This window comes from Nannobrachium achirus (genome assembly GCF_963921795.1).
Source record: "Nannobrachium achirus genome assembly, chromosome: 7".
Lineage (NCBI taxonomy): Eukaryota > Metazoa > Chordata > Actinopteri > Myctophiformes > Myctophidae > Nannobrachium > Nannobrachium achirus.
In genome coordinates this window covers 68,941,492-68,966,600 of record NC_137816.1, presented here as the reverse complement: position 1 = coordinate 68,966,600, position 25,109 = coordinate 68,941,492, and the positions used below count along the sequence as shown (strand labels likewise).

General features: G+C 43.0%; 1 protein-coding gene across 1 annotated transcript in view; it reads left to right on the top strand.

The window, feature by feature from the left end:
- The window catches only part of shank2a (SH3 and multiple ankyrin repeat domains 2a), a gene marked incomplete at its 5' end in the record, with an annotated part of 314,465 nt that overhangs the window by 74,918 nt on the left and 214,438 nt on the right, over positions 1 to 25,109 (top strand). Inside the window, 3 exon segments of the mRNA XM_080730420.1 lie at positions 4,714 to 4,786; positions 4,789 to 4,829; positions 20,102 to 20,179. Coding sequence (XP_080586546.1) covers positions 4,714 to 4,786; positions 4,789 to 4,829; positions 20,102 to 20,179 — 192 coding nt within the window.

The following is a 25,109-nucleotide window of genomic DNA, read 5'->3' as shown; positions in this document are numbered from 1 at the left end:
TCTGACTACAAAATGATGTCATGGCTTAAAAGCTGCTGCTACTCAAAGATTTGCCATTTCATATCATGACAATTGACAAGCCAGTGGGACAATTACATGAGTTATATTTCTTCATTGTCGGGTGGAAACCTTGTATGTCCAAAACCGTTTTAAAAATGATTTAAACTAGTGAAAACAGCCGATCTACAAGCACACAACGGCTCGCACCGCGAGGCGTTGTGTGCTTGTAGATCTGCTGTTTTCACTACTTTTGTGCGACAGCCTTGTATGATGAAGCAGGGCTTTTCTTTTTTTTTTTTTTTTTTACAAAAATGAAACTTGGAGATACAAGGTTTCTGCCCGACAGTGACAATTTACTTTGTTGGCCGCCCAGCCCCCAAAATGGAACGAAGGCCGACATTTTATTTTTTATTTTTTTCCTAATGGCCGGCCTGGACCGGCCGGGAATGAACCGGCCATTCGGGAGTTGTCCCGCTTTTCCCAATGGCCAGCACGTCCCTGATCGAAGAGATAAAGACCACACTCAATCTTCAGATAGTCCGAGCGTTTCAGGCAAAAATCGTGCACTTCATGAAAGAAGCATGAAATTTGGCGCACAGTTAGAACATGCCATATGGAACATTTTTGGCTATAGGGGCATCGCAGATTTGTCTGTAATCAAAGTTGCTCTCATAGACTTTACTATAGAATAAAATAATATAAAAAATAAATATGCTTTAAGTAGCATGTGAGGGGTCAATCTAGGTGTTTTTCGGGATTCTGAATCCAATGCAAGCATTTGTTTTGCACGAAAAACATTCCTTTCCGAGAAACGGCCGCCACAACATTTTGAAAAGTGATGACTCATCACTAAACCATAGTTTTATGGGGTCCGTTTTTAGCCCAAGGAATGTTTTTCCTGCAAAACAAATGTTTGCATTGGATTAAGAATCCCCAAAAACACCCAGTTTGACCCGCATATGTATTTTTTTTATTATTTTACTCTATAGTAAAATCTATGAGAGCCCAACTTTAATTGGCTCCCACAAGTTTCCCAAGACAAATCTGCGATGCCCCTATAGCCAAAAATGTTCCATATGGCATGTTCTAACTGTGTGCCAAATTGCAAGCTTCTTTCATAAAGTGCACGATTACATCAAAATACTGCCTGAAACGCCTGGACTAATGGCTCGAACACACTGCACGATTTTGCGTGGTCGGCGAGGCATCAGATCATTAGAGTATTTCACACTGAACGATTGACTTTCTTGAAATCGGCTCGTTGTGGTTTTCGCCGACAAGATTGATCACCGACAGATCACCGACAAGGGGTCACACACTGCCAGATATTTCACCAGGATGCATCGCCGATACATAGCCAATATTACATTTGTTTTTAATTCTAATTGTGCACGAGAGTGGGAACTAATGATTTTCCCCTCTCGCTGCACGCACGCACGCACGCACACACACACACAGCCACACTAGGCGATAGGCTCTGAGCGTCATCCAAATCCGCCCGCAAAATTAATCAACCATTATCCAACCGCATTAATTATATGATTTATATCATCCAATTTACAGAACCAAACGCAACAGCCATAATGTCAAATTATTCATATTGCCTGGTAGGCTATTCTCAGTTTTCTTAGATCACAGAAATGGATTCAAGCCTACAGAATGTCCGTTCGTCTTTTTTCCTTTTTTTTATGAATCGGTGATTCGCTGCGTTGCGAGAGGAGGACGCTCTTATAAATGAACTTAAATATGCAATAGCAGCAGTAAACACAGTTGTCAACTAAGCCTATGCTACTTCAAACTTGTAGGATACTGTAAGCATTTTTATTTTATGAATGAATGAGTTCAACTTCAAGTTCTCACACAACAGACAGGCAGACGGGAGGAGGAAGGCAGGATTCGGAATGCACGCACATTCAGGCGTGCGCGCGCGCCCGTGCGCACACACACACACACACACACACACACACACACACACACACACACACACACACACACACACACACACAGATAGAGACAGCGCCGCGAGGCAGAGAACGAGAGAAAAAGAGAGAGAAATGGATCCCCACCGTACAGACTGTAGCCTACAGTGAAAATATGCGCAATGGAGTTTAACTTTTTAGCACGGCAACCAGCGCAAGGCATGCTGATCAGTGCGCTGATGGCTTGAATTTAAGTGGACACAGCTGTAAGTCTTGGTTACACATTTCATCCCGGTTATCCAATATTAATTAATAATTGAGTGACAGAGCTGCTATAGATATAGAAACGCTCGGTAAGCTGTCGGCGAGGGCTGGAATCGCGCACGGATTTGCTCAGAGCCTTTCATACACAGCGAGCAAAACGATCAGCGAGCAAAGCCCGATCACGAGTCAGATCACCGTTTTTGTCGGCGAGCGCCAAAAATGGTCGGCGACAGCACAATCGGCTCAAAAATTCGGGCAGTGTGTTCGAGCCATAAGACAGAAGAGATGAGCAAATTGATGAAATTGCTGACGAAACAACAAGATACACTAACCGACCTGATGAAGGACGTCTTGGCTTTGAAAACAACCGTCAAAGAAATGGATCATATCTGCTATTAGGCCGATGTATCCTTGGATTTTAAACACTCCTAATCAATGTATTTTACTCCATGAATAAGTAGGATAGGCATCCACAAGCTTTCAGCTTCAGCCCATTCCTTCTGATCACATGTAACAATGACTAAGTGGATGTATGACTCTTAAAAATGTATGTGAGTGATCCAATAAACTAAACTAACACTGCAATGTAGAACTACTCTGTTAGTAAGTAATGTAATGTTAGTAAGTAATGTAATGTTAGTAAGTAATGTAATTGCGACCGTCAGGTCGCACTTACTACCAAAACCTCCACCGGCTGTCTGTCTGTCCGTCTGTCTGTCCGTCCCTCCGTCACACGTCACACTTTTGTCCTGTTCATATCTCCGCAACCATTGCCCCGATCCATGCCAAATTTTGCACACATACTCCTTGCCTGCCAAACCACAACCTCCCATCAATTCTCACATGGCCCTCTTCTAGCGCCACCATGAGGCCCATTCTTGAAAAACACATTTTTGGACACTGCTCCTACAATTTTTGCGCTAAAATCACGCAAATCGGTACACAGTATGTCTACACTCATCTCATCAACATGGATCTGTCCCATTTAGTGCCACCTTCAGGCCGATTTTTTAAAACACATTTTTGGACACTGATCCTAAAAATGTTGCCCTAAAATCACGCAAATCGGTACACACTTGCTCTACACTGATGTCATCAACATGGATCTGTCCCATTTAGCGCCACCTTCAGGCTGATTTTTTAAAACACATTTTTGGACACTACTCCTACAGATTTTGCCCTAAAATCACACTGATATATTTTTTAATAATGCTTAGTTTGTTGCAACCCTTGAAACATTGAATATGAAAATGTGTACAGTAAAGTCCTGTATCGATATTGAAACATTGAATATGAAAATGTGTACAGTAAAGTCCTGTATCGATATTGAAATATTTGGCATAGATACAGAGATATGAAAGTGTGTCTATATGGTGCATATAAGTGGCTCCTCAAGCAGGTGAGTCTGTAGCAGTAATAAACCACAGAATGTGTGGGGAGCCAGCATTTGCATAATGATTACTCGAGGAGGAAAAAAGGGGGTAAAATTAAAATAAATAATTGCTACTCTAAATTTAGACAGAAAAAGAAAATATCAAAGCAATTCCCTGCACAGTATTATGTAATTTCACTGTGCCCAAAAGGATTGGGTTTTGAAGCAACCTTTTTTATATATATTTTAACTAATGTGATTTGTGACCATGGCTCATGTAGAAGTTCAAACTGAGGCTGTGAGACTGTAGTGTAGATGGTATCTGCTCGGCACCACACTGACATCTCCTGGTCAATGTGCCTTACTGCAGCGCTCCAGTGGTCAGCTCATAGTACAGTAGTAGACTATTAGTGACACTTTCTTTGCTTTATGGAAATGCAGACTGATTTCTAAAACATGTTATGAGAGAGAGAGAGAGGGAGAGGGAGAGAGAGAGAGAGAGAGAAAGAAGAGAGAGAAAGAGAGAGAGAGAGAGAGAGAAAGAGAGAGAGAGAGAGAGAGAGAGAGAGAGAGAGAGAGAGAGAGAGAGAGAGAGAGAGAGAGAGAGAGAGAGAGAGACATTTCCCTGCTGAAAATATCACATCTCACATTTTCAGTTGAAAATGTATCAGATTGTAAAACAATATATAATAATAACTCTGAAAATGTACTAAATGTACTAAATGTACTAAATGTACTAAATGTTACACCACTGAAAACCACTTACTATTATCTATTTTCTTTTTGTGTGTTTCTGTACGTTTGTTCTGTGTGTGCGTGCGTGCGTGTGTGTGCGTGCGTGCGTGTGTGTGTGTGTGTGTCTGTGTGTGTGTGTGTGTGTGTGTGTGTGTGTGTGTGTGTGTGTGTGTGTGTGGTGTGCGTGCGTGCGTGCGTGCGCGTGTGCGTCTGCGTAGTGCGTGTGCGTGTGTGCGTGTGTGTGTGTGTGTGTGTGTGTGTGTGTGTGTGTGTGTGTGTGTGTGTGCGTGCGTGCGTGCGTGCGTGCGTGCGTGCGTGCGTGTGTGCGTGCATGTGTGCGTGCATGTGTCCGTGTGTGTGTGTGTGTGTGCGCGTGTTTGTGCGTGCATGCGTCCATGTGTGTGTGTGTGTGTGTGCGTGCAGGCGTGTCGCCACGGTCACGTGCAACATCTGGAACATCTGTTGTTCTACGGAGCGGACATGAGCGCCCAGAATGCCTCGGAAACACCGCCCTGCACATCTGTGCCCTGTACAACCAGGTGAGAGGGAGGGGGGAGGGGGGAGGGGTGTGCGTGCGTGCGTGCGTGCGTGCGTGCGTGCGTGCGTGCGTGCGTGCGTGCGTGCGTGTGCTTGAACCATACCTACCAGAACCCTTAGATCATCTGACAAGGTCTCCTGAATGTGGAACGGCGTACCGAAGGCCTTGGGCCGGCTTTACACTGCCACTGAAATCTAGCCTGAATCAGATCTGAGTCACTTCAAAAGTGGAATCCGATTTTTTTAAAATAGTCTAAATCCAAACATGTCACATTCAGGTCACATGAAATCCGATTTTGAAAAACCACATCCAGAGGTAGTTTCAAATCCGATCCATATCGGATCTGAGGACATCTGACACAGTCTGAAAGCAGCAACCACATCCACCCCATTGACTTATATGCAGGTCACATTCAAGTCACATCAAACTGGCCCAAGCGTCACTTGCTGCGCGAGCAGCGCGACCCGATCGCGGCTGTAAATTACATCATTACAGAGCGCGAGTATTTACTATTTGATTACAGCCCACTGAGCACATGAGAAAAACAAAAGAGAAGAGAAAAATCACACCCGTGTGAACTGAGCGGTGGGGGGGGGGGGGGGGGCTGTGTGTGGGGGGGGGGGGGGGGCCTGTGTGTGTGTGTGGGGGGGGGGGGGCCTGTGTGTGTGGGGGCGGGGGGGGGCCCTGTGTGTGTGTGTGGGTGGGGGGGGGCCGCCTGTGTGTGGGGGGGGGGGGGGGGGCGGGGGGGGGCCCTGTGTGTGTGTGTGTGGGTGGGGGGGGCCTGTGTGTGGGGGGGGGGGGGCGGGGGGGGGGCGGGGGGGGGCCCTGTGTGTGTGTGGGGGGGGGGGCCTGTGTGTGTGTGGGTGGGTAGGGGGGGGGGGCTGTGTGGGGGGGGGGGCCCTGTGTGGGGGGGGGGGGGCCCTGTGTGTGTGTGGGGGGGGGCTGTGTGTGTGTGGGGGGGGGGGCCTGTGTGTATGTGTGGGGGGGGGCCCTGTGTGGGGGGGGGGAGCCCTGTGTGTGTGTGTGTGTGTGGGGGGGGGGGGGCCTGTGTGTGTGTGTGTGTGTGTATTGCAGTTGATGCTCAGGGCAGGCTAGACTCAACAGCACCTCTCTGGTCACCCAGGGTACTCAGGCTACACCAGAGGCTACATACAGACAGACACACACCAGAGGCTACATACAGACACACACGGCCACGCTATGGAGACGGTGTGACCACCGCTCAAAAACACGTGAGCTAAACAGTGAAAACGAGAGAGAAGAGCGAAACACAAGAGTAAAGAAAAGAAGAGAGAAAACAATATTAACGTGTGTTTACTATGGTCTATTATGTCGCATTTCCTGAACGTAATCAGAACGTAATCAACCAGCGTCGACGTAGTGACGTAACGTCATGACGCCTACGTCGTTACCACGGTAACCAAAGCATACATGTCGCCGCAGGGCAGCTTTGGGCTGACGCTGTCTGAACGCACAGATCAGATCTGTGTCACTTGCAAATGCAGTGTGAAAAGTCGGGCCAAAAGATCAGATTTGAGAACAAATCGGATTTGGGCTGGATTTGACTGCAGTGTAAAGCCGGCCTTAAAGGAGTGTGGTTCCCTAGCATCCTTTAAAATCGCCCTGAAAAACCACTTACAGGCGGCAGCCGTTCGCGACTGGCAATAACAAACCTAGCCCAGCCTTACCCTTCCCTGACCATTCTTTGTTTGTTTGTATAGACTTACTATTTTTAGTTTATTCTTTCTATTTTTCCTGACTATATCTACTGCATAGTACTGTGTTCTATCCGTCTGTCATTCAATGTTATATGAGATACTTTACTATATCTACTGCATAGTACTGTGTTCTATCCGTCTGTCATTCAATGTTATATGAGATACTTCAATGGTTTCCTGTGGAAATAAGCTTAGTCTTTTCATGGATCTCCTTTTAGTAGACCTTGTACCAGTGAACTGTACCTTTTCCTATGCAAACTGACAATAAAGTCTTCAATCAATCAATGTCCTCAGACGTCCAGACTATGTTAGAGAGGCAGGGGCTGAACATTCTAAAAGGGCCTTTTAGTGGTAATATTGAAAATAGCAGACCTCCAAGCTCACAACGCGTCGTGCAGCGACGCGTTGTGAGCTTGGAGGTCTGCTATTTTCGGTAGTTCATAACACACTAAACTAAGCATAAAAAAGGCAATACTGGAGATGTGGTTTGGATTTCTACACAGAGAGGGCAATTCTTTCAACATAACATGCTGCATTCAAGTTCAGGAGAGTTTGTGGCATGGTATTCAGGTATTGCATGGAAAGAGGACATTTGCATTTCTTTCACCATAGTAAAAACTGCATTCATGGTCTGGAGAGGGCACTTTTTACCGGTGGATAATGGAAGGGGCTCAAGACCCCTTTGATGTCTATGTGTGCACAATGTGATAAATTCTACATCAGGTTGTGGTGCTTTCAGTCACTATGGTCCACTCTGTGGAATTCAATAGCAGCTGATCTGAGGTCTGTTACAACAGTGTCTTCTTTTAGAAGAAAACTAAAGATCTACCTACGGTAGTCTCACAAGCTTTTATCTAGGTTTGGAGTGTGTTGTTAAACTATTTATTGTTTTATTTTTTTTACATTTACTCATAATGTAATTTGGCGGGCCCCCAGTGTGCCTTGACACCCCATCAAACATTCTGACATATTTTGATTGTTATAAAGATCATTATTCCACCTATCCCCGCGACTCCCTCTCCAGTCAGAGTTCAGAGTTTCAATGAACGTAGAATTATGTCCATCCATCCATCCATCTTCAACCGCTTATCCGGAATTGGGTCGCGTGGGTAACAGTTCCAACTGAAGGGGAGCACACACTGGACGCGGGCGGCTGCGCAGCGTCGCGTCGCGGTATCGACGCACGTGAAGTGCCGCGCGGTAACCCCAACTGGACGCGGCGCGCTGCCACACAGCACATCCATTTCCCCCGGTGGGGAGAACCATGGGAGAACATGTTCACCGCGCGGCAACGCTGGGAAAATAGAACAGCTGCGCATCGGCGCGGCAGGCGAGGCGGCAGACGAGGCGGCAGACGATGCGGCAGACGAGGCGACAGACCCGCGGCTGCGCGCGTCTGACGCCGCCGGTGTGGGTTAGTTCATTGAGAATAACGGGGCCGTATGTTTTGACGCGGTGCTTCCACGTTCGGTGTGTGTTCCCCTTGAGACTTATCCTGAGTAGGGATGGGTATCGTTCACCTTTTAATCGATACGGTACCTTTTTCGATACCTGGGAATCGATACGATACCTTTTTCGATACTTGGGAATGGATACGATACCTTTTTCGATACCTGGGAATCGATACGATACCTTTTTCGATACCATTTTCGATACTTTTTATTTATTATTATTATTATAATTATTATTTGCCTTTTTCTATGGGCTATTTTATAGACGTTGGATCATTATCATAATAATACACATTATAGGCTATTCTCGGCTATTTTCACAGTAACGAGTGTAGCCTACTATAAAGCAGTCATTAAACTCTCAGTAGCCCAATTGTTACAGATGCGACCGGCCAGGCGTGCATTCAAAAGTATCGAAACAAGGTATCGTTAGTTTTTACGTGAACCGATACGATAGTATCGACGCCATTGAATCGATACCATTAAAAGTATCGCTGACGATACCCAACCCTAATCCTGAGCAACCTACTCCACTCCCTCAGGGAGGGTGCAGGGTGCAGTTTGCTGCAAATTGGCTGACTTAATGTAATTGACCACATTTAAAACAATATTTGATTTTAAAATATAAACCCTCTCTCTCTCACGTCTGCCAGTGTGCCAGTGACCACCCTCCCCTCTGCCAGCGTTGGCACCGTGACTAAGGGGCTTTTAAGCCGTGACATCATTTTGTAGGCAGAGGAGAATCTGCCCCCAGAGCATTTTCTGTCCCTCGCTATTTAAAAAAACAACGACTAAAAAATAACGACTAAAGTATAATTCTAACACTTTCCTTTCAACAACAAAGAGAAGAAAAATGTGTAAATAGTAAAAATAGTAAAAAGATTCACGGAAACTGGGGGCAGAAATTCTCCTCTGCCTACAAAATGATGTCATACTTAACAGCCCCGGGTTCAAGTGGTTCATGTAAATAAAAATAAATACAACAAATTTAAATCACACAATGATTTGGCGGCCCCCCTTAACTCTGAGGACCCCCTGGGGGTCCATGACACCCTGGTGTCCCTGCCTTAACTCTGAGGACCCCCTGGGGGTCCATGACACCCTGGTGTCCCTGCCTTAACTCTGAGGACCCCCTGGGGGTCCGTGACACCCTGGTGAGGACCCCTGACTTAGAGGTTATGTTCATGTGTTATGATTAGAGATATGCCAGGTTCTTACTTGGTTGTGTGTCAGTGAAGAGCACGCAAAATAGGCAGATGTTTTCTCAGAACAGCTGTATTTGTAGAGGTGTGTGTGTGTGTGTGTGTGTGTGTGTGTGTGTGTGTGTGTGTGTGTGTGTGTGTGTGTGTGTGTGTGTGTGTGTGTGTGTGTGTGTGTGTGTGTGTGTGTGTGTGTGTGTGTGTGTGTGTGTGTGTGTGTGTGTGTGTGTGTGTGTGTGTGTGTGTGCGCGCGTGCGTGCATTTGGTCATGTTGTACGTTTTCACATGCATTATGACTAGGGATAGAGCTCGTTAATTTATATTGATAACGAGCACCTTATTGATCCTGCTTATTGAACCAGCTAGGCTTTTATCAGCCCACTGTTGAGCGTTTTATAATATTTTGTGGAAGCTTGTATCTTTTTTTATTGGCCAGTTGTTGTGAGTTTAGTGGCTGACCACCAGTGACAAATCATTATCATTAAATATTATCATTAAATATCATTAAAACAATCATTCATTAGTGTGCAATAAGTGTTAAAAGGCTTTACATTATGAATAGTACTGTAATAATGTCTTGATGGCCTCTTGTCTTGATTGTTTAAACATGACGTCATTGACCGCTATGCTCCATAACAAGCTTGATAAACCTACTTATGACTAATCATGACATGTGAACTCTCTGTGCTGCAGTGTGAAAGTGTCTGTGGTTGTAAGGCTGGTTAACAGACCGTCTTCATTGATGTGTAATGGAAGGAACAGCTCAGATAATAATTATGTTCAACAACGTTTATTCAGCCTGGGGAGGTTTGACACATCCTGCATGTTTGTAGCTGCTGCTGCACTGCTTTCTGTTTCTGTCTAACAACTGGAGAGCCAAGGGGACAGTGGGTAGCGCTTCGCCTCACAGCTAGAAGGTCCTGGGTTAGATTCCCGCCGGGGGACGCTGTGGGCGCTGGGGGCTTGTTCCTCCCTCTGCGTCATCAGTGCCCACACCCTAGGTGGGGTCGGCGATAGGGCCTTTCTGTGTGGAGTTTGCATGTTCTCCCCGTGTCTCCTAGGGTTGATACCCTCACAAAAACATGCAGTAATCCTGGTCTCTATACTGCCTCCCCCTGGCCAGCCGGGGCGCCTGATGGAGGGGAAAGAAAAAAATCTAAAAAAATATCCTATGTGAAAACACATTTTAATATTACATTATTTGATATATTACATTTAATAACTACCCTTTGCTTAGCGATTTTCAAAATGTTCTTTTCGTAGGATCAAAGGTTGTGTGGTCATGATTCACTGCCATCCTGGATGGCTTGGTTACAGGCTTAACATAATTGGTATAAATATTTTTGTAAAAGTCTATGTGGAAAATGAATGGGCGATTTTTAAGTAGCACCAGGAAATCACTTCCGCTGTGATGCTCTATCCCAATCAACATGGTAGTGACCTGTCAATCATAACTGAGTTGTAATGTGTGCGTGTGTGAGTGCGTGTGTGAGTGCGTCCGTGGGTGAGTGTGTGGGTGGGTCAGAGTGTGCATGCGTGCGTGCGTGAGTGCGTTGGTCAGATCACAGTCTGTAGCATATGAACTCTGACATTCTCATTAACCCATTTAGGCCTAAAATTATTGGATGCTTTAACTATTGAATAACGGCAGATATACAAGCTCACAGTGCGGCACCGAGTGCCACACTGTGAGCTTGTAGATCTGCTATTTTTGAAAAATCATGACAATTTGAATTTTGACCCGATTCTATAAGTATCTTTTGAATCCTTCTAAGGTTTTTTGGAAAAAAAACCTATGTTTCTATGTCAGCAATCTGGCCAGCCATCGTCAAAGAAAAGGTCCTTTTCACTCAACTGGAGCTCAGTTAGTCTGTTCTTGAGAGACTACTATGTCAGTGGTTCTCAAACCTTTTCATGTGAAGGACCCCCAAAATGATATTTATTTGGCCACGGACCCCCATCTCAAAATATTTAGTTCCAGGGACCACCCAGAAGCAAAATTTGAGTTACAAATGTTCGCTTTAAAAATACATAAGATTTGCACACATTTTCATGACTTTTTCAAAAATAGCAGATCTACAAGCTCGCAGCACGGCACTCGGTACCGCGCTGTGAGCTTGTATATCTGCTATTTTTCAATTGTTAAAGCAGTCAGTAACCCTAACCCTAAATGGGTTAAATAAAGCGCCTTGCTTTCTATGCATAGCTTCCACGCTAGAATAGAACAATTGTACTCCACTAGCGCGCCGCGCTCTGTTTATATAATATAACAATAATAATATTTATATAATATAATAATTAGGGCTGGGACTCGATTAAAAAAAATATCGAATTAATCAGAGGCATTGTAATTCAATAATCGAAATGTTTAATCGCATATAAATATTTGACCTGAGAAGCATTTTTTTTTAAAGGAGTAGTTCACCACTTTTCAACCTGTCTTCATATAATAGGTCCTCACTAATGTTCATGATAAAATATCACAATTTTTTCCTACTCAGTCCAAGTCTCCTAGGAGAGCTGTGGGAAGTTCAGAATCCATAGTCTTGTGACATCATCATTTTCCCAAAAAAAAAATTAATCAATATTTTTGAAAAAAATATTTAGATTTTTATTATCGCGAGAACAATGGCTTCCACTTTAAAATTGCAACTTTTCAGGAATAGAAAGCCTGCAGTTTCTATAAGCTGGATTGACAATCGATGATGTCACAAGACTATGGGTTTCTGACCTGCCCACAGCCCTCCTCTGAGAAAAAAAAAAAAGAAAAAAGCTATTTTTGAGTGAGGACCAATTATATGAACATGGGTTGAAAAGTGGTGGAGTGCCCCTTTAAGTAAAACACATTTTGTTGTACGAGTGAATCAACAAGTGAGTTTTTTAAATCTAAATTTCTCATCCACTGGGCCAAGCAAAGCGCTCTGATCGGCTACTTCTCCCTTTGCGTTTGTCGTCTCTTCTTGGTTGGTGCATCGCTGTGATCGGTATGCCCGAAACTGAAGGTTCTGAAAAAGGGATTCTGTTAGTGTGACATCACAGTGAAGCCAGGGCGGGATGTCAGAGCGGCAAACCCATAGACCTTAAAAATGTCTACACGTCTGCACAGACGCGGACAAGCTGTGATGTTTCTCATAGTAAACCGAGACCTTCGGTCGCAATAACCACACACATATCTTCACACTGTACAATAACCACACAATAACCACACACATATCTTCCTCACTGTACAGTGTACCACACAATAACCACACACATATCTTCCACACTGTACAGTGCACCACACAATAACCACACAATAACCACACACACATCTTCCACACTGTACAGCACACCACACAATAACCACACAATAACCACACACATATCTTCCTCACTGTATAGCAATAATCACACACATATCTTCCACACTGTACAACGCACCGCACAATAACCACACAATAACCACACAATAACCACACAATAACCACACAATAACCACGCACATATCTTCCTCACTGTACAGCACACCGCACAATAACCACACAATAACTACACAATAACCGCACAATAACCGCACAATAACCACACACATATCGTCCACACTGTACAGCGCACCGCACAATAACCACACAATAACCACACACATATCTTCCTCACTGTACAATAACCACACACATATCTTCCACACTGTACAGCGCACCGCACAATAACCACACAATAACTACACAATAACCACACACATATCTTCCTCACTGTACAATAACCACACACATATCTTCCACACTGTACAATAACCACACAATAACCACACAATAACCACACACATATCTTCCACACTGTACAATAACCACACAATAACCACACAATAACCACACACATATCTTCCTCACTGTACAATAACCACACACATATCTTCCTCACTGTACAATAACCACACAATAACCACACAATAACCACACACATATCTTCCACACTGTACAACGCACCGCACAATAACCACACAATAACTACACAATAACCGCACAATAACCACACAATAACCACACACATATCTTCCACACTGTACAGCGCACCACACAATAACCACACAATAACCACACAATAACCACACAATAACCACACAATAACCACACAATAACCACGCACATATCTTCCTCACTGTACAGCACACTGCACAATAACCACACAATAACTACACAATAACCGCACAATAACCGCACAATAACCACACACATATCGTCCACACTGTACAGCGCACCGCACAATAACCACACAATAACCACACAATAACCACACACATATCTTCCTCACTGTACAATAACCACACACATATCTTCCACACTGTACAGCGCACCGCACAATAACCACACAATAACTACACAATAACCGCACAATAACCACACACATATCTTCCTCACTGTACAATAACCACACACATATCTTCCACACTGTACAATAACCACACAATAACCACACAATAACCACACACATATCTTCCACACTGTACAATAACCACACAATAACCACACAATAACCACACACATATCTTCCTCACTGTACAATAACCACACACATATCTTCCTCACTGTACAATAACCACACAATAACCACACAATAACCACACACATATCTTCCACACTGTACAACGCACCGCACAATAACCACACAATAACTACACAATAACCGCACAATAACCACACAATAACCACACACATATCTTCCACACTGTACAGCGCACCACACAATAACCACACAATAACCACACAATAACCACACAATAACCACACACATATCTTCCTCACTGTACAGTGCACCGCACAATAACCACACACATATCTTCCACACTGTACAACGCACCGCACAATAACCACACAATAACTACACAATAACCGCACAATAACCACACAATAACCACACACATATCTTCCACACTGTACAACGCACCGCACAATAACCACACAATAACCACACAATAACCACACAATAACCACACAATAACCACACACATATCTTCCTCACTGTACAGCACCGCACAATAACCACACAATAACTACACAATAACCGCACAATAACCACACACATATCGTCCACACTGTACAGCGCACCGCACAATAACCACACAATAACTACACAATAACCGCACAATAACCACACACATATCTTCCTCACTGTACAATAACCACACAATAACCACACAATAACCACACGCATATCTTCCACACTGTACAACGCACCGCACAATAACCACACAATAACTACACAATAACCGCACAATAACCACACAATAACCACACACATATCTTCCACACTGTACAGCGCACCACACAATAACCACACAATAACCACACAATAACCACACACATATCTTCCTCACTGTACAGCACACCACACAATAACCACACAATAACCACACAATAACCACACAATAACCACACACATATCTTCCTCACTGTACAATGCACCACACAATAACCACACAATAACCACACAATAACCACACAATAACCACACACATATCTTCCTCACTGTACAGCACACCACACAATAACCACACAATAACCACACAATAACCACACAATAACCACACACATATCTTCCTCACTGTACAGCACACCACACAATAACCACACAATAACCACACAATAACCACACACATATCTTCCTCACTGTACAGCACACCACACAATATCCACACAATAACCACACAATAACCACACACATATCTTCCACACTGTACAGCGCAGTGGTTCTCAACCTTTTCAGGCCGTGACCCCCAAAATATAGGGGTGTAACGATACATTTTAATAGCAATTCGATACATATCACGATACATGGTTGACGATACGATACTTGAACGATATTGGTTCATTCATGGCGACACGATACGACTCCATTCAATGATTTAAAATCGATATAGTAACTATTTAGCAAAGAAATTAAATCTGTGTGAAAGGTGTGGATAGTGCAGGTTTTTAAGGGAAACATGTATTATTATGGATATAAATAAGTAAACACAGTGATTATCTGCCAAATACATGGACATTGTATATTGACAAACCTGCACCTTGACATGAACCCAGAGATTACACACATTTATCGAAAGACCAGTGTATATGGAAAGGAAAAGTAATTAAACCCCTCCTTTACATTTTTTCTTCTTAACAATGCTAAATACAATGCACAAGAAGGTAGTATCGATACAATCGATTATTTGTACTGCCGATTCGATACGATACAAAATAAAACGATACGATTCGATTTTAGCTGTTTTCATTTCGATATACTTCGGTTTTTTTAAGTTGAAAACGATATTTCGATACAGTTACTATATTGTTACACCCAGTTCAAATATGATTATTTTGGCAAAATAATCATATTTGAACTGGGGACCTCCCCCCACCCTGACGAGCACTAAGAGTTGAGGAATTACATTTCGTATAACACGGTTCTATTGTGAAAATAGCAGATCTACATGCTCACAACGCCTCGCAACGCGAGGCGTTGAGAGCATGTAGATCTGCTATTTTCACAATTTCTGCCTCTAGAGGTATTAAAAAGTCCTTAAATTGTCACTTTAGAAATGTGCAGATACCCTCTATATACTTACATTTTATGTTGGTTTGTTTACTTTTGAGTGAGAAAACAATGTTTCACATTAAGCCAATCATCTGGGGACCCCCCCCAAAAATCATTTGGCGACCCCTCTGGGGGTCCCTACGCACAGGTTGAGAACATACATATTTACTGATGAAGCCACTTGTAACACGCATGTCCACTGAAATCAAAAAGCGCTAAAACGGTACAGAACAGTAAATGAAAACATCTTAACACTCTGTCTTTCTCTAATTATAATCTAAAATATGTTATAAGAAAACGAAGTTGCCCTTCAACAATTGCACAACGCATCACAAAACGCAACAGCTTGCGTGAGCTTGTAGATCAGCTATTTTAGAAGAGCTGAACAAATCTAATGTGTTCAAACCGTTCCTTATTTTTTGGGGGGACCCCTTAGAACTACCCCCCCCCCCCCCCCCCCCCCCCCCACCACCACCACCACTATCTCCCTCCAAGGACCCCTGGGGGTCCCCCAGTCCCCACGTATGACAGCCAGTGATTTATGTAAGCCAAAATCATTTTGCTGAAGACGTAATAATAATTGCGACCGTCAGGTCGCAGTTATTATCAAAACCTCGACCAGCTGTCCGTCAGTCTGCCAGTCTGTCAGTCTGTCAGTCTGTCACACGTCACACTTTTGCCCTGCTCATATCTCCGCAAACCGTTGCCCCGGTCCATGCCAAATTTTGCAAACACACTCCTTGCCTGCCAAACCACAACCCATCAATTCTCACATGACCCTCTTCTAGCGCCACCATGAGTTCGACTCTTGCAAAACGCATTTTTGGACACTGCTGCTACACATTTTGCTCTCAAATCATGCTGCGACCTGATGGTCGATTAGGGAGTCTTACGGGTAATAATAATAATAATAATTACAATAAAAATCACACCAAATGTGAATTGAGCAGTGGTCGTGCTTGCTTAACGTCTTCAGACGTCCTTCAGACTAGGATATAAGTCTAGGATGTACAGGCTACAGACACACACACACACACACACACACACACACACACACACACACACACACACACACGCACACGCACACGCACACACACATTGCTATGGCAAAAATAGCTGCCAAAGTGGCTACAGACACACACACACACCCACTCTATGGAGCGGTTTACCACCGCTCAAAAAGACACTGTTCGCGTACACACACTTAGAGTATACAGAACATACCAGTTGGCTTTCTGTGTGTGTGTGTGTGTGTGTGTGTGTGTGTGTGTGTGTGTGTGTGTGTGTGTGTGTGTGTGTGTGTGTGTGTGTGTGTGTGCGCGTGCGTGCGTGCGTACAGTGTGTGTGTTCGTGTGCGCGTTTGCATGCATACAGTACGTGCGCTCAACTGCTTGTGTGTTTGAGAGAGAGAGAGACAGAGAGAGAGAGAGAGAGAGCGTTCTCTATTTTCAATATTTCATTGTGCGTCTCCTAAAAAAAGCATTGCATGTTCACAGCAGCTGCAGCAGTGCAGCGCGGCTCTGCGCGATGCGTGGTGCGTGGAGGGAGAACACTTAGTGGGCGATTTGTACAGCATTCTGCAGCCTAGAGCACCACTCTGCCTTTATTCTCTCTCTCTCTCTCTCTCTCTCTCTCTCTCTCTCTCTCTCTCTCTCTCTCTCTCTCTCTCTCTCTCTCTGAGAGTGTGTGAGTGGCATAGCCACAATCTATATTTAACCCATCAAAACCGGGATCGCATCTGTTAAACTCAACCACCTTAACACATTTTTTTTTATATGTATACATTGGCTATTCAAAAATAGCAGATATACAAGCTTGTAGAGCTACTATCGTAGATCTACTATTGATTTTTGTCTTTGAATATATATTTTTAAAAGCAAACATTTCGTCTGTGTCGGGTGGAAACCTTGTAAGTCCAAAAGCGTTCGTTTTGTATTTATCATTTCAAAAATGAACTAAACTAGTGAAAAAAGCCGATCTACAACGCCTCGCGGTGCGGCCATGAAAACGTGTGCAAGTCTTTGAATATGTTTGACCCGATTCTATAAAAGTCTTCTAAATCCTAGATTTTTTTAAAAACGCATGTTTCTGTCACGAGGGGGTTCTAATCGTCTAAAATGTCGAGGACCCCCAAGACCCCCCCCCCCCCCCCAGAAGCTATTAAATGAGTTACAAAATTTTCGCTTTTAAAAAATACATATTCAAAGCTTTGCAAAGTAAAAAAAATAAGAAAAAAGAAATCACAAATTTTCAAAAATAGCAGATCTACAAGCTTGTAGATCTGCTATTTTTTGTAGTAGTTAAATCATAAAGGTAGTGTTTGAAGCGGTTGCCAGGTCTCGGGGGGTTAAAAGCAGGCAGAGCATACAGTAGGTTGCACAACAAGCAGAAGAAGTCCCGTGTTGTTATCTGGTTTATTTCCTCTTCTTGGAGACGCGATGTACGAGCAAGGTAAGGACCATGATCCGTTTAGCGGGGTTTTCTACGCTCTATGCCGACGACGACGCATGCTTTTATAAATCATTAAAAAAAAGAAAGAAAGAAAGAACGAGAAACAATCCCAGCCGATGAAGAAGGTTTTTTCTGTGAATATTTCTTTCTAAGTAAACAGAGTGACTTAATTTTTATGTCTCTGTGAATTTATTTTTAGAGTTTTCCTCATGTTTTTCAATGTGTTTTCAGGGGTTGACACTAAGGTCTCAGAGGCACTTGCCCGTCGGGCAAGTACAGGTCATGTTCTACTTGCCCGAAGGTCATGCCTATTTGCCCGAAAAGTAAATCGTCCATTTTAAAATGATGATAGGTAAGAATTGAATTACTGCTCAATTTAACACTTATTTCTTTACTTTCTGGGGCTCTGCGATAAAAGATTTCATACCTCAATACCTCCAAATCGAAATACCTACATAGCTATGATTGAATACGTCTATGGTTTCACACTTGTTACATTCCACAGACCAGAAGACAGATATCTGGTGTTGTGTTTATAGACGGTTGCGTCCACCTCTCAAATGAGCACTTGCCCGGTCGGGCAACCTGAAAGTGAACTCCACCTGCTCGATAGTTTTATTTACCTGCCGGGGGCAGGTGGGCAAGCCTTAGTGTCAATGCCTGTGTTTTTATGTTTTTCATGTTGGATAACTGTGTCAGGGTGTTTTTTCTCATTTTTTTAATGTTTCTCATGTGTTATGAAAACACATTGGATGCGCACTCTCCCGGTAACCCACGGCGCGTTTGACGCGTTGTACGGAAATACAGTAAGCTGTAGCTTACTGTACGAGGCACAGTGAGCTGTGAAGAGAAACACTACGATTCCCAAAATGCAACGGGAGATCACGTGACCAGGAAGTCGTAGCTCCTCACTACAGCCTCTGTTTTGAGATTATGTGAATTTATATCCTAATCTAACTTTTAAATCACCTTCATGTTTAAAACGCGGCCTTCTCTAACCGGCCGTTACAAAAGCACTGAGGCCCGCGATTGTTATTTTTCTGTCCTTAGTGAAAGAAAATACTATAGCGAATAAATTCAGCGCATACTTACATTTACTCAGATTACTTTCACGCTGAGGCTCCAAAACTAGGTAAAATGGCAGGTTTCCATGGCAACTGCAGATTAAATCTTGAATAATCTTGGGCACCCGATGTGTTAATGTTTCTCATATTTTTCATATTTCTCATATTTTTCATGATTCTCATGTTTCATATTTCTCATGTTTCATATTTCTCATATGTTTCAGGATAACTATTAGAGTGCTGCTGGTTCTCATATTTTTTCATATTTTTCATATTTCTCATATTTTTCATATTTCTCATATTTCTCATATTTCTCTTATGTTCTCACATTTTTTTCATATTTTTCATATTTTTCATATGTTCTCATATTTTTCATATTTCTCATATTTCTCATATTTCTCATATTTTTCATATGTTCTCATATTTTTCATATGTTTCATATTATTCATGTTTCAGGATAACTATCAGAGTGTTGCTGCATGGTTATCATATTTCTCATATTTTTCATATTTTTCATATTTTTCATATTTCTCATATTTTTCATATTTCTCATATGTTTCATATGTTTCATATGTTTCATATTATTCATATGTTTCATATGTTTCATATGTTTCATATTATTCATATTATTCATATTATTCATATTATTCATATTATTCATATGTTTCATATGTTCTCATATGTTTCATATTATTCATATTATTCATATTATTCATATGTTTCATATGTTTCATATGTTTCATATTATTCATATTATTCATATTATTCATATGTTTCATATTATTCATATGTTCTCATATGTTTCATATGTTCTCATATTTCTCATCTGTTCCAGGATAACTGTGTCAGAGTGCTGCTGGTTCGAGGAGCCGACAAGGAGGTGAAGAACTACAACAGCCAGAGTCCCTTTCAGGTAATAGAACTAGAACATTATATTAATAGAACTACAACATCCCACAACCTTAATTAGAATCGCCCCGTGTGTGTGTGTGTGTTTCCATCTGTAACTCCACGTTCAGCAGTTGTTCAATTGTCTAAAAAACATAATACAAAAATCAATAACGCATGTACCTTGCCCAACATCAACTTTATCACCTTCAGATGTGTCTCTACTTCTCATAATCCCCAAATGTTTAAAATATTTTCCCAAATTTTGGCCTGTAGGCGGCTTTGTCCTGTGATGCGAATTACATCACAAATGGGCGTCACCAAGCAGCACACTCCCAGTCCGGGGGCACTTCCAGAGAGAGCAACATCACAGTCTGTCTGCTTCACACCAAGTGGGACTAACAGGCACACACACAAAGGGGCCAGGCCCCCGCAGGGGGCTGTAGGCTAGTTATAATAATAGAACTACAACAGCCAGAGTCCCTTTCAGGTAATAGAACTACAACATTATAATAATAGAACTACAACATTATAATAATAGAACTACAACAACCAGAGTCCCTTTCAGGTAATGAAACAATCATAATAATAACTAGAAAAATATTGTTCCTTCGAAACAATAGTGGGCTCGCTTCAAGCCGGAAAACAATGGCTATAAAAGCACAAAATGTCAAGATCGCAGGCAGTGCTCTCTTTGACGTTACTGACGTCAAAGATTGGTCCATTTTGTTCCAAAAATGTGTTGTGCAAAAGTTGACCCGCTGGTGGCGCTATAACAGGCCAATGTGAGAAGGTTGGTATCTGTTCCTTGACCTATTGGGAATGTGCTTGCAAGATTTCACGCATATCCCAGGCTGTGTTCATGATTTGAGGTGTTTTTGGCTTTGGACACTTTATCGCTGCTTGCAGCTATATTTATTATTATTATTTTATAATTTTTTTGTGTGCACTTCATAGGCATGTTAGATAAAGGTCCTTAGATTGCGTGTAGAATGTTTCATGCAAATTGCAAAAAAAAATCCTAGAATAAAAACGGGTTTAAGCGTTTTACAAACTGCTCAAAATTATATAGCGCCCCCCTTTGGCCATTTGGGGTAAGATTGGTTTCAGTGATATTTGAACTAACCCTCTACACTATTTTGTCATGAAAATGTGACTTTGCATGTATGTTTTAGAGGCAGAAGAATAATTTGCATAAAAATGCAATATTGTTTGAATTATTTAAAAAAGCATGTTTCAATGTTAAAGAAATCCGATCTGACAGATCTTTAGATATCGGTCCAAAGTTCACGTAAAAAAAGTTTTGTGCACGTGACGCGAAAATTCCAGAATAAAAGCGGGTTTACGCGTTTTACAAACTGCTCAAAATGGCGGAAAATCAAAGGGCGGAGCTTACTTAACAACGACACAGATGTCTTCCGCTTGAGTCAAAGCACGCGTGTAACAAGTTGCATGTCTTCGAACGAAACGAGTCATGACTTATGCCCGTTTGAAGTTTGAATTTTCAGACGCTTCGTATAGCGCCCCCCTTTGGCCGATTGGAATAAAATTGGTTTCAGTGATACTTTGACTAACCCTCCACATCTTTGCCAAATGCCATGAACGTGTAACTTTGCATGTATGATTTAGAGGCCGAAGAATAATTTGCATAAAACCGCAATATTGATAAAATTATTAAAAAATGATATTTCACTTTAAAAGAAATCCACCGAGATAAATCTGACCGTATTGGTCCAAAGTTCATGTGAAAAAAGTTTTGTGCGCGTAACAAAAAAAACCCAGGAGGAGATAGATTTTTACTGTTTTTCATATAATTCCGAATTGTGGGAGACCTAAAGGTCAGAGGTCAAAAGTTAGAGGGTAAAAGTTGTTCGGCATGAGGAGACGCATAAGTGTATACAGGTTTCATGGCTGTATGTATAACACAGCATGAGCTATACCTGTTCAAAGATCGCACTTTCGAAGGCTTCCTACAGCGCCACCATTTGGCCGATTGCTGTAAAAAGTAATAGCACACTTCGCCACAGTAAACTGAACACATTGATGTTTTTATTTTCATTTTCTCACTAAGTATGTAGGAGTAGAAAGGAACCGAAGTTCCCGTCTACTATATGACTGCCTGATAGATAAATAAATAATGACAATATCTAAAGTGTGCTCGCCTTATAGGCGAGCCCACAATAATAATAATAACAACACAAAGCTGCAGATGTTCTGTCTAATGACCACAAAGCTACCACTGCTGTGTTGACCAACACATGTTATGTAAAAGTACAACACAAGACAGTAGTAATGGTACCTCAATACAGCTGAGTGTGTGTGTGTGTGTGTGTGTGTGTGTGTGTGTGTGTGTGTGTGTGTGCGTGTGCGTGTGCGTGTGCGTGTGTGTGGGCGCTCTCGAGCGCACGTGAACTTGTAATAGCTGTGATTTCTGCTTCCACCTATAATTGTGTTTGTGTTGCGTGTGTGTGTTTGTGTTGCATGCGTGCGTGTGCCTGTGTGCATGTGTGTGTGTGTGTGCGTGCGTGAGTGTGTGTGCGTGCATGTGTGCATGCCTGTGTGTGCGTAGGTGTGGTAACCGTGGCGATGTGGCCGGCAGCGATTAGAGCGCTGTGCATGTTGACATGCTTGACTCATAGCCTACTGTACGCATCACCTAGCACTGAGTACAAGTACTCTAGTACAAGTACTCTAGTACGTACTGTACTATCACTTACTAGCACTGAGTACAAGTACTCTAGTACAAGTACTCTAGTACGTACTGTACTATCACTTACTAGCACTGAGTACAAGTACTCTAGTACTGTACGCCTCACTTACTAGCACGTTTTTGTGAGGGTATCAACCCTAGGAGACACGGGGAGAACATGCAAACCCCACACATAACGGTCCTTTCGTCAAGCACTGATGACGCAGAGGAGCCGATCTAAAGGCTCAGAAGGAGTTGCATCGTGGCACGTTGTAAGTCTGTAAACAGTATACTATATAGAGCTGATGTGTATTGTTTTGTATTAATAATCAATATCTACAAATAGAATGACTAACTGTAAGTTAGTAAAAAGCACAATATTTACCTCTGAGATGTAGTGTAGTGGAGTACAGCATTTAAAGCATGGGTCTTCAACAGGGGGTCGGGGACCCCTAGGGGGTCCTCGGAGTTACTACAGGGGGTCCTCCAAAAATAGCAGATCTACAATTCCATATTGAAGTGTTTTTTTTTTGTTGCTCGAGGCGAGGCGATGGTGCGTTGAGTGGATAACATCAATGTGTTTGTGTGTGCGTGTGACATGCGTGTGTGTGTGTGTGTTGCAAGGCGAAGCTCTCAGAACAGCCCCGTGACATTTTGTATTCATTATTATTTATTATTGCTGTGTTCAGGCCCGACTCAATCTGGATAGAATCCTGTTGTGTGCGGAGTCCCCGACTTTTCAAACCGGCTAGTGTGAGCGTGTTTATCTGATCAGAGAATCTTAAACAATTATCCTGTAGTGTTTAATGCTACCCCATTTAATCGCGCCCGATGATCTGCTAATGTAAAGCCAGCTTTAGGCAGTTGGCACTGGGTGAAAAATAGGTTACAAAATTGTGGGATAAAGATTATTAATCAAAGGAAGCTTTGGGACTAAAGAACAATAGTCTGGTTGCCTATAGCAACCACACTACTATTATTATTATAATGCAGGAACATATAGCATGGTTTTACACTCTATGACGTTAGAGCTGATAATAGGAAAATAGATCATGTTTCTTTTTTATCTCATGATTTTGCAACCCATTTTTCACCCAGTGCCAATTATCTAATGTAATCCTGGGCTCTGCTCTCCCTCTGCCAACCTGGGGAGAGCAACGGACTGACCTCATGCTTCCTTCTATGCATGAGGAGTCCAAGCCGCTTCTTATCACCTGATACAGGGGGGAGTTTCCCTGGTTGGACGTAGCGCGTGGAAGGAACACGTTATTCCAACCAGTTCCTTTCCCCTCCATCAGGCGCCCCGGCTGGCCAGGGGGAGGCAGTATAGAGACCAGGATTACTGCTTGTTTTTTTGTGAGGGTATCTACCCTAGGAGACACGGGGAGAACATGCAAACTCCACACGGAAAAGGCCCTTTCGCCAACCCCTACCTAGGGTGTGGGCGCTGATGACGCAGAGGAGAGAGGTGTCTGTTTACTGCTATGAGCTGAATAATATCCTTCTCGCTTAATGAGAAGCCAGTCTCTGCATCTGAGACCAGTGGTTGGTCACTTTTAGACGCCCACATCTCCCACAGCGAATGCCATCATTAATTTGCCAGATTGACAGTTCGACGACGAATGAGAACACATTTAGTTGCATCGCGGGTCGCAGATCCGGTTCTAGACCGGATCCAGTCGGATCCAGCAGGCATTTGTGGGAGCGGCCGGGATTTCCAGGAGGTTCAGTGCCACTCGGGGGCGTCCGGGAGGAGACGCAGATTTCCGGAAGACTCCCGCAACATCCGGGAGACTTGGGATGTCTGCATTCAACACATGTTTTATTTTGAAATGGTAGCAGCCTACCACAGGAAATAGAAGCAGCAGACACTGACTGTCACAATGGACAGAACAGCGGCTCCGTCTGTATGCATTGTTATTGAGTTTTATTTACTTTTTCTCCTCCGACCTGCGTGTGCCCCTGAACGTCATGGGCCCTAATGCGCATGCGTCGGCTGTGTCACGGTAGTTACGCCTCTTTCTTCCATTAAAATGAAAAGAAATTGGCCGGGTTTCCCAAAGTGATTTTAGCCCATCGTAAGCCCATAGTAGCTCACGCATGGTCGTAGAGACCAAGCCCCGATCGTCATGTTCCCGTGTTTGCATGGGTTTGGGTAGACCGACTTATTTAGCCCCCTACAACTACACCAACATTCAGATTTCACAAACAAAGTGCTTAATAAAGTCTCACACCTGTCTAAAAACGGTACGGCATTCTATAATTA